Source organism: Thalia democratica, chromosome 5 (assembly GCF_965202585.1).
Source record: "Thalia democratica chromosome 5, ktThaDemo2.hap1.1, whole genome shotgun sequence".
Lineage (NCBI taxonomy): Eukaryota > Metazoa > Chordata > Thaliacea > Salpida > Salpidae > Thalia > Thalia democratica.
The window spans coordinates 33,625,851-33,637,803 of NC_139169.1; the positions used below are offsets into that span (position 1 = coordinate 33,625,851).

General features: G+C 24.7%; 1 protein-coding gene across 1 annotated transcript; it reads left to right on the forward strand.

The window, feature by feature from the left end:
* The first annotated feature begins 626 nt into the window (after positions 1–626).
* On the forward strand, positions 627–8,730 carry LOC145835748 (uncharacterized). The gene is made up of 16 exons (XM_082943457.1): positions 627–787; positions 941–1,085; positions 1,760–1,837; positions 3,201–3,272; positions 3,405–3,476; positions 3,643–3,786; positions 3,854–3,925; positions 3,995–4,069; positions 4,133–4,201; positions 4,263–4,337; positions 5,130–5,201; positions 5,275–5,343; positions 5,463–5,672; positions 5,750–5,818; positions 5,947–6,121; positions 7,088–8,730. Exons 1-16 carry the CDS (start codon positions 640–642, stop codon positions 8,594–8,596), a joined length of 3,054 nt encoding a protein of 1,017 aa, XP_082799583.1. The 5' UTR covers positions 627–639; the 3' UTR covers positions 8,597–8,730.
* The last annotated feature ends 3,223 nt before the right edge of the window (positions 8,731–11,953 follow it).

Consider the following 11,953-nt stretch of genomic DNA (forward strand, 5'->3'; position numbering starts at 1 on the left):
TAATATAAATTGTTTTAGCAATTATAAATGAAAACATTAATTTAGTAGAATTTTATTTACATTTAAATTAGACAACTTATCTATTTTCTTTATTGTTCTGTAACGTATTGGGTACTGAATATTAACCAACTAAATAAAGCATTTTTCAGATAGCTTGTACTTTTTTCAAATTATTTATTTTGGTGTTAAAGCGTAAAAAGCAAATGTAATATGTTTTGACACTAAACGGAACACAGAGCAGTATTTGTAGTAAATTCGAAATATGAAAAAAGAGTTTAAATTGAGAGATTTAGTTTTAGAAAAATGCATCATTAAGAAATAGTATTAGAACATATATCATATCAGTTTTCATATACATCAAAATAGTTTTCGTTTTGAGAAGTGCGATATGTTTGGTTTTATTTTAAAGCTTTATGCCTATTTTCATCTATCTTAAAAACATTTAAGATTTAAACTAAATTATATAAGCATTTTTTTTTGATGTAAGTTATTAAAAGTTTAATGAAACATTTTATGATTTGCTTATTTTCATAAATAATATTAATGCATCTACTAAGCAAAGTTATAATAAGCTTAACCATTGTAATTGTGTTTTTAAAAACTAAACTATTTTTAATAGATGAAACACTAAACTAAATTATGAAAACAAATTCAATCAAAATTAAATACAAAACAACTGCACTTTATAATACAATTTTGTTGTTATCATTATTAAGATGTTGCCATGCTAAACAACATATAAACAAAAACAAAGATGAAAATCAACACATCGTTATTTGTCCATCAGGTTTGCCGTTAGATTGTTATCTAATTATGTTTTTAGAAAACTTTAATTAAAAAACTTATCATATTAATTTAACTACCTAAAAAATATCATTAAGTCAATGAGACTGTTTGCCTTTTTTATTAAAGCTTTTAAAACATTAATAATTTTCTATAGAATGTTCGTGTCATATTCGAAAGAACTACGAATTAAATTCAGATGATACAGTAGTTGTTAACTGTGCAGAGAGAGGTTTTACTTCAAATAAATTAAAAGAATTTACGGCAAAAATTCAAAATGATTCAAAAGAAGCATTATGGCTGTTAGTTAACATTATGTTTTTGATTGCTAGAAAAAATTAAAATGCTAGTTGCTTTATAATTAAATAAATACATAATGCGTTTAGCTAATAAATAATTGAAGTTTGTAATTTGTATTCAGGCTACTTAAAATAAAATAATTTAACTTGATTTTAATTACAAGATTTTAAAACTTTAAACATAAAACTAAACTAAAGTCTAAGTTAACTTATACTATAAAGTATTTTGACTACAAATAAACAAACACGAATTAAAGTTACGGAAGGTAGGTTAATAAACACTTCTTTGTGACGTCATATAAATTAATTTGTTTCAATACGTATTAATCCATTAGCTAGAATGTCCTTTTCAAATATGCTTTGAAGGTATATTTTTACGTTATTTACAATAACCTTTTAGTTAAGTGATGAACCTATTAACATTATGTTTTGAAAACAAGACCTTATGCTTCTCAACTATTGACAGCTAATGACAAATTAGTTTTAAAGCTACATTTTTTTATCGATCTATAATTTTTATGCTTTGAGTTGATAATTTTTCTTCATTTAAACTTTTTTAATCTAGCTTTTACTTTAAATTTGACTTAAAATTCATTGATTAAACTGTGAAAAAATTTACATTTGAAACAAATAAAAATTTAGCTAACCATTCAAAAATTAAAATATAAATAATACAGTGAATTTGGAATAAATAGTATTACAAGCTTGGAAAAGAAGACATTCAGAAGCCAAGCCTCACATAAAATAGAAGAGCTGTAAGTTTTTGATTTGTCTTTTCTAATATCATAAAACTGCGCTAAGCAAAGACTGGAGATAGGTTTTATGTTTTTATGTCACTTGTGGCTATATTTAAGTAAACACATCAGTCTGAGCAAACATCGAGCATGTTTTATGGTAAAAAATTAAACTGCGTAAATGTCTTAAGCGTTCAAAAACTTAAAAAAATATTTAGAAGCAAACAAGCTTTATGTTTGAAAACAAATTCAACGAAATAAATGTTATCTTATGTCGGGACTAGTTTACAAACTCTGTAGACTTTCAAACAAGTTTTAATAATATAAATTGATATATAAATTGATATATATGATATATAAATTCGTATAAAACAAACTCATTTCAATTTTCAAAATAAACTACATGGTGATGAACTTACTATGAAAACTTGTCATCATAAGCAAATCATTAAAACACCACTTTAGTACACATGTGTTAAAGTTGAGTGTTTTTAAAATATGTTTTTCGCAAATACTTGATTCTAGAACTTCATTTTTTATTAAAACATGTGAGAAACTGTGCTATATGTGTTTTGAGTATTTTTTCTAACACTTTCAATTAATGTGCTGTAAAACACCATATTGCTTGTTAACAAAACAGACTTGTATATTTTTAGTAAGTTTAAAAATACTTTATTAAGCACATTTACCTGTCCATGACTAGTATACGAAAAACAAAGTTTTTGAAACAGTTATTTTGCATATAACTACTTACAACTATTGTTACAAAATTAGTCGCATTTCATCAATGTTACTATGGTAACCGCACATGCTAGTATTGACCGCATAATTTAGCGCATTTGAATTGTTGTGATTGAAACTACTAAATGTGTTTTGAATTATTATTAACAAGATAGTTAGTTTATATTTTTATATAAACACTTATGTAGCTTTTTAATAGTTTGATTTTTAATAGCTATAGTTTTTATCCTTATTACTTATAATTTTATTAACAAAATATATTATGTAGAATGAACTTTATACACTAATTTTGCTATTGTACTATGAAATGATGATTTAATATTAAGATAATTTTATGATAGAGTTTTAGAAAACTTGTGATAAAAATCGCTTAAAGCTAAAATGAGTGTAATCTTTAAGAGTAAGGTTTGATTATTTACACAGCTGGTTGTTTTATTTAAAAGTAGTATTACAAATATTAAAAAAATGTAATAGAGTGAAGTTTTGTATGAACTTCGTTTAGAAAACCAAATTATTTAAAAAAAAATACATCATATCAACTTTAACAAATTTTAACAAACCAAACAAAAAATCAATTATAAAACAGCTGATTCTCACTATTTAATTTAATAAGATCATTTTAATTATGACGTTGCTTTAACAGATGGTTAGAAAACAACAATTTGTCAAAAATTCATCAACAAGCATTATTACCATTGACTGGCATCAAAAAATTGTAAGTTTTACTTGAAAATAAGACAATGACTATTATTATTCTTAAACTTTTGATATTAAAATAAATTCAAGTGCTTGTTAAAATAAGTAATGAAAAATAAATTTATAATTGAAAAAATGTTTTGTATTACAGGGGCTTAATGGAAAACTATATAAATAAAATACCATCAAGGTTATTTGCAAGATGTCAACAACTTACAAACTTGTTAGTTTCTACTGTTTTATGTTTTAGTAATGGTTTTGAGGTATAAAATATAAAATAGTAGATTTTAACAGCTTTTTAAAATTTAAGCTTGAAATAATCAAGAATAATAGTTCTTTAATAAGATGTCTAATACAGTATATAAACTTTTCAAACAAACTTTTTATAGAGATCTATCAGGAAATGAAATAACTGATTTATCAAAAGACACTTTTTATGGTCTGAAAAGTCTAACAAGGCTGGACTTAAGCATCAACAAAATTAAAAAGATTCCTCACGAAGCTTTTACTAGAGTCCATAGTTTGAACACTTTGTTAGTTTGATTTATATTGTAACAAATTCTAATTGTCCTAAATATAAACTGTATTTAAAATTTATAGAATGCTGAATTACAATGAAATATCGAAAATTCCGGCAAATGTTTTTAAGAATAACCGAAAATTAACATTGCTGTAAGTTTACTACAATGTAAATAAACACTTAAACTTTAAGTTTTAAACTATTATATAACTTATTATCAGAGATTTAAGTCACAACCGAATAAAAAATGTAGAAAAAGATGCTTTTGTCTCTCAAACAAACAATCTTTATCGGCTGTGAGTTTTCAATGCATTCTAAATTTAAGTCAAATAAAAATTAACAATTATTTTTTTCTTCAGCTTCTTACAACAAAATGAACTCGAAGAATATCCTCAGGAATTAATAAAATTAAAGAGTGTTAATGAACTGTAAGTGTTATTAAATGAATTTTATCATAAATAATAATTTTATATTCAAAATATTTTAAAGGTCTTTAAGCGGTAACAAATTGAATTTTCTACCTGATCGTGCTTTTGACGGAATGACAAATAATTTAGTTCATTTGTAAGTTTTTAGTTTTTATGTTTATAATAAATAAATAATTTCATGTCGTTCTTATTCATTCTTTATTAAAGAAACAGATTTCTGAAGTAAAACAAATTGCATAATGATATTTTTAAATAAGCTTATCACTTATACGTTTTATATAAATAACAATTTCCTGTACGAAATTTAAGCACACTTGGTTATTATCTTGTTTTTATGTAAACTAAATATATTGTTTACTTATTAGTGAAATTAAACTGGTAAACACTTTCTTTATTGAAACTAAATTTCTTTGAAGTGTATAAAAATCAGATATTATATACTATTTAACTTAAAAAAAAGTGTTTAATATTTTGTTTCTTTTTTTTTTGTTTTTAACGTTTATAACTATTAAAAATTTTGTATGCTTAAACGATACAGTTTATCTATATAAAAAAAAAACAAAGTGGAGAAACTTTTAAAAAAAGTAAAAATTTCCTTACTTAACAATAAGCGCATACCAACACTTATCTAATACTTGAATGACACATTTTATCTTTATAATTAATATTATCTAGGGACTTAAAACAATTATGACTAATCAAATAACTAGAATTCATTCTCACAAACAAAAGATTTTTTTAAAATATAAATTTCAATTAAAGCATTCAATAGAATAATAAAAAATATTCTCTTTAATATTGTAATTATATTTACGTAGTAGATAAAATATTTGGAAGTTATTTCAAACTTTTAAAATGAAAAACAGCTATTTGTGTTAATTAGTTTTCAAAAGTATAGAATAAATGTCGACTACTTTACTTTTAACAGAACATTTGAAGACAATCCAATACAAAGTGTTGGTGAATGGACATTTTCCGGTCTTAAGCATGTTCGATCTATGTAAGTAGCAATTTATATTACAATTCAACCGATAAGTGTCAATTATCTTACTTAAGCTTCAATTTATTTTTAGAAATCTGCCAAACATTTCTCAGCAAGCTGTTTTCCCTGATTTTACTGGGTGTACTGACCTTAGAAAATTGTAAGTTTACACATATTTTAATAAATACCATAAAAAAGTCTGTAATTACGTTTACAGCAGTTCAAAAGAGTTAAAACCATTTTTCATACCATTTTAAAACTAAAAATTTTTCAAAACAGAGCTGTAACTGGTGGAAGTTTTAAAAATGTTCACAAAGGTTTTTGTAAACAGCTTCCAGCTTTAAGTGATTTGAATTTAAGCTCAAACAAGTTGAAATCACTAAAAGAACTTTCCAAGTGTGTCAGTTTGAATACTCTGAAACTTATGGATAATAGTCTAAACGCAGATTCGTTGAAACATATCAAAAATATGAACAAGCTGAGAGAATTGTAAGTCATATACTTTTATAGCGATTAAATAAAGTAACTTTCAAAAAATTTATCTTAATACCTAACTTTTATTTTAGGGATTTAAGTTTCAATAACATTTTCAACTTAACAAACGAAGCTTTCAAATACAACCAGCTTCGAATTCTGTAAGTTTTCTAGAATTAACAAACATTTGTACTGTTTCTTTTTTTTTTTTAGTCTTTACTTGAAGCAAAAGTTTTTCTCGTATATAATACCTTCATTCGTTGAAAGTGTCCGCATTAATGATTTTCAGATCACTAGCATATGCGTCTATCAACAAATTACCAACTCAGGGAATGTACCACATTGAGAAACTAAATGTAAGTGGAAATAAAGATCTTTTGTACATGCCTGCTATTGAAGTTACTCCAAATTTGAAAAATATTCATGCTGTATACAGTTATCACTGCTGTGCTTACTTGAACAATGTAAGTTTTGAATGTGTTATTTTCTGTAATAATAGTTTAAACTTTCCATGTTTGGATTTTATAAAAACATACTTTTTTTTATTACTTTTTAACTCTGTCACTGTTTAAATTATGTTTTCATCAAAATTTCTTTGTACATTATTTAACAGTATTTTCGGTCGTTAGTATGCGCCTTAAATAATAAATGTTCGGAAATCAACATAAACCAGAAATTTAACTTTTTTATAAACCATTAAAAGCACATCATAAACATTTTTATATTCTTTCGAAAACTGTACTTACTAAAATTATACAAGTTCTGTGCTACGCAAATTAATAAATAGGCAAGTTCATCACATGCTCGTTTAAAATCAGCAGACAAGTATGCAATACAACTGCAATACAAATGCAATTAAGTTCGCATACCAAGCGTCAATCATCATATTATATAAACAACCTGCTATCTAGTAGTTCATCCTTGTAGTATTTGATTATTTTAAAAACAATTTTCATAGTGCTTAGCTATTTTAAAACTTCCTTTGTTTCATTGGGTTATACATATATATATTTTTTTAAATTAAGTCTATTTAAAATTTAACCTCGATTTATTTGTATCTTGGTTAAAATGCTGTACTTTTCTTTAATTTTTAATACGGAGGTTTTTCAAAAAGATGGATATTGATAAAATATGATGTAAACTAGGCAAACTTTCGTAAATTTTATTTGAAACAGCCTTTTTTTGGAACAAATCATTTTATTAATTCATTTATAACCGTTAGTCATAAAAAACATATAATACAAAACTAATTAAATACCATGAATGTTGACTATAAAAGAAAGCTAACTTTTTTTTATTTAAGTTAACAAATATAACTATTAAAAAATCACAGTAGAATTGAAGTTTTTGTTCTATTTAAACAAGTTAATTGTTACTTACTTTTAATTCTTGGTGTTTTTATTTTATCTCTTGAACTTTACTTTTTGCAGCAAAACACGACTTTGCCCGATGATTTCCTATGCAAGCCACAACATCAGAATTTAAATTGCTGCACTCGCTTAATTTCGGACAGCTACCTTAATGCTTCAACAAAGATTTTGATAGCTGTGTTTCTCTCATTTATTCTAATTCTTGTAGTTTGCACTTTAGTTAGCAAGTTCTTAAAAATGTTTAAATCTCACAAAACGAGTCAAATGAAACCAGCTATATCATTAAAACTATCAAGTCAACCACGTTTTGATCTGATTTTGAAGCACATCTTGTTCGCTGATTTCATAACAAGCTGCTATTTTGTTTCCATTTATATTTACCACAACATGACAAAAGGTAAAATGTGGGAGAATGGACCTTGGTGGGAACAATCAGTTCAGTGTAAATCAGTTTCCTTCGTTTTGCTGTTTGGTATACAACTCTCATTTTTCAATTTGAGTTTAGCAGCTTTGGAACGATATTTGACGTTTAGATATCGTGAAATTGTAGACAAATATTTAACAAATAGTTGGAAAGCCTTTGTTGTTGTTTTTGCTTGGACTAACTCATTAACAACTTCACTAGTCGTTGTCAATAGCAACAACAATAAAAACTCATCAACTGCTCATTTGTGTCTTCCTAGTAATTTAACTTTCTCATCAACAGTTGTTTTTGTCTCTTCGTTTTTGTTAATTAGTTTCATTGGGATGATTTGTTGTTGCTTGCTCAACTGCTGCACTAAAAAGTTGACGCTGAACACAAAAGAAAGTAGAAGTGTTCGACAGATTTTTATAATTACTGCTACAAACAGCATTATATTGTTTCCAGTAATTTTTTTAGTTGCTCTTGTGTCTTTGAATGCGAATTTCACAAATTTTTTTGACTTGTCTGCCTATAAACACTTATTGAGTTCGATTTCTGTTGCCGAGACATTGCTACTAATAATATCAATAAAATTGTTTTGTGATGTAATTATTTACGTTTGTTTTGTTATGAACATTACAAGTTTCACAAAAGTTATGAAGATAAATTCTGTCAAGGCTGAGTTTAAGCATGACGTCATTTCGAGTGATCTAACTTCTCTTGAAGAAGACTCAAGTAGAGGTGTTTCCAAGTATGATAAAATCAAGAACTTAAATGAAAATATACAGAGTATAAGTTATAACTCAGTGACTCAAAGATTATCAGTTAGTGATAACGAAGACATTTCAACAAGCCCTCAATGTTCTAAAAACTCAAAAGGCTCAAGTTGTGTAAAATTCTTCGATCCTCTTTACAACTCTTTTGATTCTTGGATATCATGTGATGAAGACAATTTTGAAGATTCTTGCAACTCAGACGCCGATATTGAAAGTCTTGCAAATTCTTTAGACTACAAAACTTATAACCAAAACTTAAGAGTAATAAAAGATGGCGGCATACGCTTGATGAATTCAACAAATAATCAACAGAGTTCCACTTCTAAAGATTCGGGAGTTCAATCGTCTCAACTAAACTTTATAAACAAAAGACTTAGTATAAAGGACTAACTATTGTTAACATAAGATAACCAACTCTGTTTTTTAATTTGTTGCTGCTAAATTATAACGACTTAAGCTGCTTTTAGAATGTAAATTAACAACAACTTTTGAATAGTTCCAGATGTTTTTTTAGCTTTCTAACCTTGATGACTATATTTAAGTTTATAAATATGGTAATAATGAGATTAAAAGTTTTAAGTTTGTACTATATGTTAATTGTTTGTTTTCGTAACAAGTAACTACTTAATTTTTATTTTACAAATTGTTAGTTTATAAAATGCAAAAATACTCTGTGACCTTTTTTTATAGATAATTAAATTCAATTTAGATAAATTGTTATTATTTCTTAATTGCAAAATTATTGACGAGCACATTCTCAGTTAATTTAAGATTATTTAATCTTTAACAGTTTAGTGTCGGACAAAAGTGTTTAAAGTATATAAAGTTTCAGTGTATTAAAATGTTACAGTATATTTCTAATTGCCTGAACTTTTCTGATTTAGTTTAACATTTTCTATAGTATATGAATTTTTCTAAAATATATGCATATAGTTAACCAAAAAGGCAGTTTTTACAGCCTAATACTTTCACAATTAACACAATAGCGTAAGATTAAGGAGATTTATAAACAATAGCAATAAATGGTGACATTTAGGTTCAAATAGTACTTTCCTTCATTTTCAAACCAGTAATTTAGTTTAACGACGTATAAAAATTTTTGCTGTGATTTGCTTTCTGTTTTCGTTTGTAAACACTTTTAAACAAAAAATGTTAATTATAAGTTTTGCATATCAAATTTATATTTTAAAGCATTCTTAATACAAAATTTTGAGAATCTTTAGTCTTTAAGTTTTTTAAGGCTTTTAGTTATTTAATTTCATTGTTTTAGCTGCTCATTATATAATTATAGATTTCAATAGTTAAATAAACTTTAAATAAATAAAAAAATACTTTAATCTATTATCATTTGTTTGATAGAGTATTTTATATAACAATAAACATCATTTCATAGCTACTTTGATAACTTAACACCAATAATATACTATACTAAGTTTGTAAAAAGAAAATTTGATATTTGTAAAATAACAAAACGTTGCAACAAGCTTAAACGGAGTAAAATAACTGCAATTTTTAGTTTAAAACAATTTAAAATAGTATTTTATACACATTTAAAACTTTCTTAAATTATATAGAGTTTTTTTTAATTGTTTTATTTGAAGCTACTTTTATTTGAATACAGTTTTGCAATATATGTGCACTGCTTTTAATTTAGACTAAATATTCTTATAAATTCGTGTTTTATATTCTTTTGAGCTTTTAAATAGTCTTTTTGTAGGTTTTAAAACTTTTTTGTAGAACTACAGCATATAAGTTTTTAACTTTTAGTATCTAAACAGTTTAAAAGTTGATTATTAGAACTAATTTGATGTACGTTATTTAAAGTAACAAAGTGTCTTGAAATTTTTAAATTATAAATTAGCTAAAATTTTAAATGATCTAGTTACATATTTTTTTTGAATACTAGTTTTGTTAAGGTATAAAATATTTAATTCGATATACATATTTTAGCAAGTTTAGTGAGTGTTGTTTACAAGATTGAATATAAGTTTCCACAAATATCTATTTTTTATATTAAAATACAAATAGTTCAATGAACTTGTTTTATCAGTAACTAAAAATACTTAAAAGTTTAAAAACGACAAACGTATACATGTAATAAAAGTTGTTAGATAAACAGACTTTGTAACACTTTGTAACGTGTTTATTAAAAAAACACCTTTTTTACAAGTTTTCTATAAAATTGTAAATGATATGTATGCAAACCTTAATTTAATTAAATAGTCTTACGATTATCTTGAGTTAACAAAACTAACAAAATTGAAAAGACTCAAGTTTTTAGTAAACATTGATAATACTTCTAAACTTAGTCAAAGTCGTAAAACTTTTATTTTTACTAAAATAGAATACTTATTTAGAGGAAAAAAAAAACGTAAAACTTAATACTTTAGTCTTTGTAATCGTTCCAGATTTAGTTAATTTGTTTAGTTCGCTAACTAAAGTTTTTATTAAATATTTTGTTCCTAGACTAAACAATCAAAATTTATGTATAAATATCTCAGCTTGCGTCAGTAGCTTTTGTAGACAATAACAACTAGAAGAGAGAAGAATTAGGTCAAACGTAAACACAAAAGCTGAACGTGTGAAACACTTTATTGCACAAATTATCACCTTTATATTGCTACAATTCATTCGATGTTTCGATATTAGCAACTAAAATTAAACAGTTCTGTTTGTTTCGTATTAAAAAAAACAAAATTTTAAATAGTCTTTTGTAAATTTTAAACTACATTTCAAATGCTTTTAATCGATTAGTATAAAAAAAATCTTACCAAAGCTTCAACAATAAAAATAAAACCTTATAAAATATTAGTGAAGTTTAATTTAAAATGCTTTGTAAACTTAGTGAACTTCGTAAAAACAAATTACTAAAAAAGTTTATACACACTTATTAAACATTAAGATTACTTTTGTTTGATATTTAAGAATGTAAAAATTTAATACTATTTCAAATAAACATAGAAAACTCAAATACTCAAAAAGGATGGTTTTTTGTTAAAATTTAATAACAAAGTTTCTATGATTGTGTTACACCAGGTTTAAGATAAAAAAACAATGATTATTAACTAAATTAAAACTCATATATTTATTTTATTAACAAAGTAGATTTGAGTAGTTGTTTAGTGGCAGAAATATAAGTACTTATAAAAATTCAATTTTAAAGTGAAATGAAGTTGTTTATCACTTAAATTGCTTTTATCGGATACAAACTAAAATAATAAATAATTTTTTGCAAAAATCATTATGTTTAATCTGAGTGTTTCAAACTTTTTTGATATGGTTGACTTGTAACTCTGACTTTAAGAGTTTAATACAACATATTACTTTAGGAACGTTTTAGAACATAAAATAAAGTTTATGCTTTAAAAGTTTACGTTAATAGAAATTTAAAACCACAATTTATAGCAAATATATGTGATCATCATACAAGAATGTAAGTTATAGTTTAATTTACACCACTGTAAAGTTTTTATAAAAACAAAAATTAATTAGCTCTTCTATTGTAATTACTAAAAGAAAACAATTTGCAAAAGCCGTAAATACAAATTGATTTGAAATTATAAATTAATTTTTTTGTCTGCTTAATGATGCTGTTCACGAAAACTACAATCTTTTCTAGAAGTTTTATACAGATGAAATTATTTTTTTAAACTGAAAATAATTATTCTAAATGAAAATTTTTCAACGTTAATTTGTTTTATAATGAAAAGATGTGAAAGTTGTCAATATATCTTAAAAAATTTAATC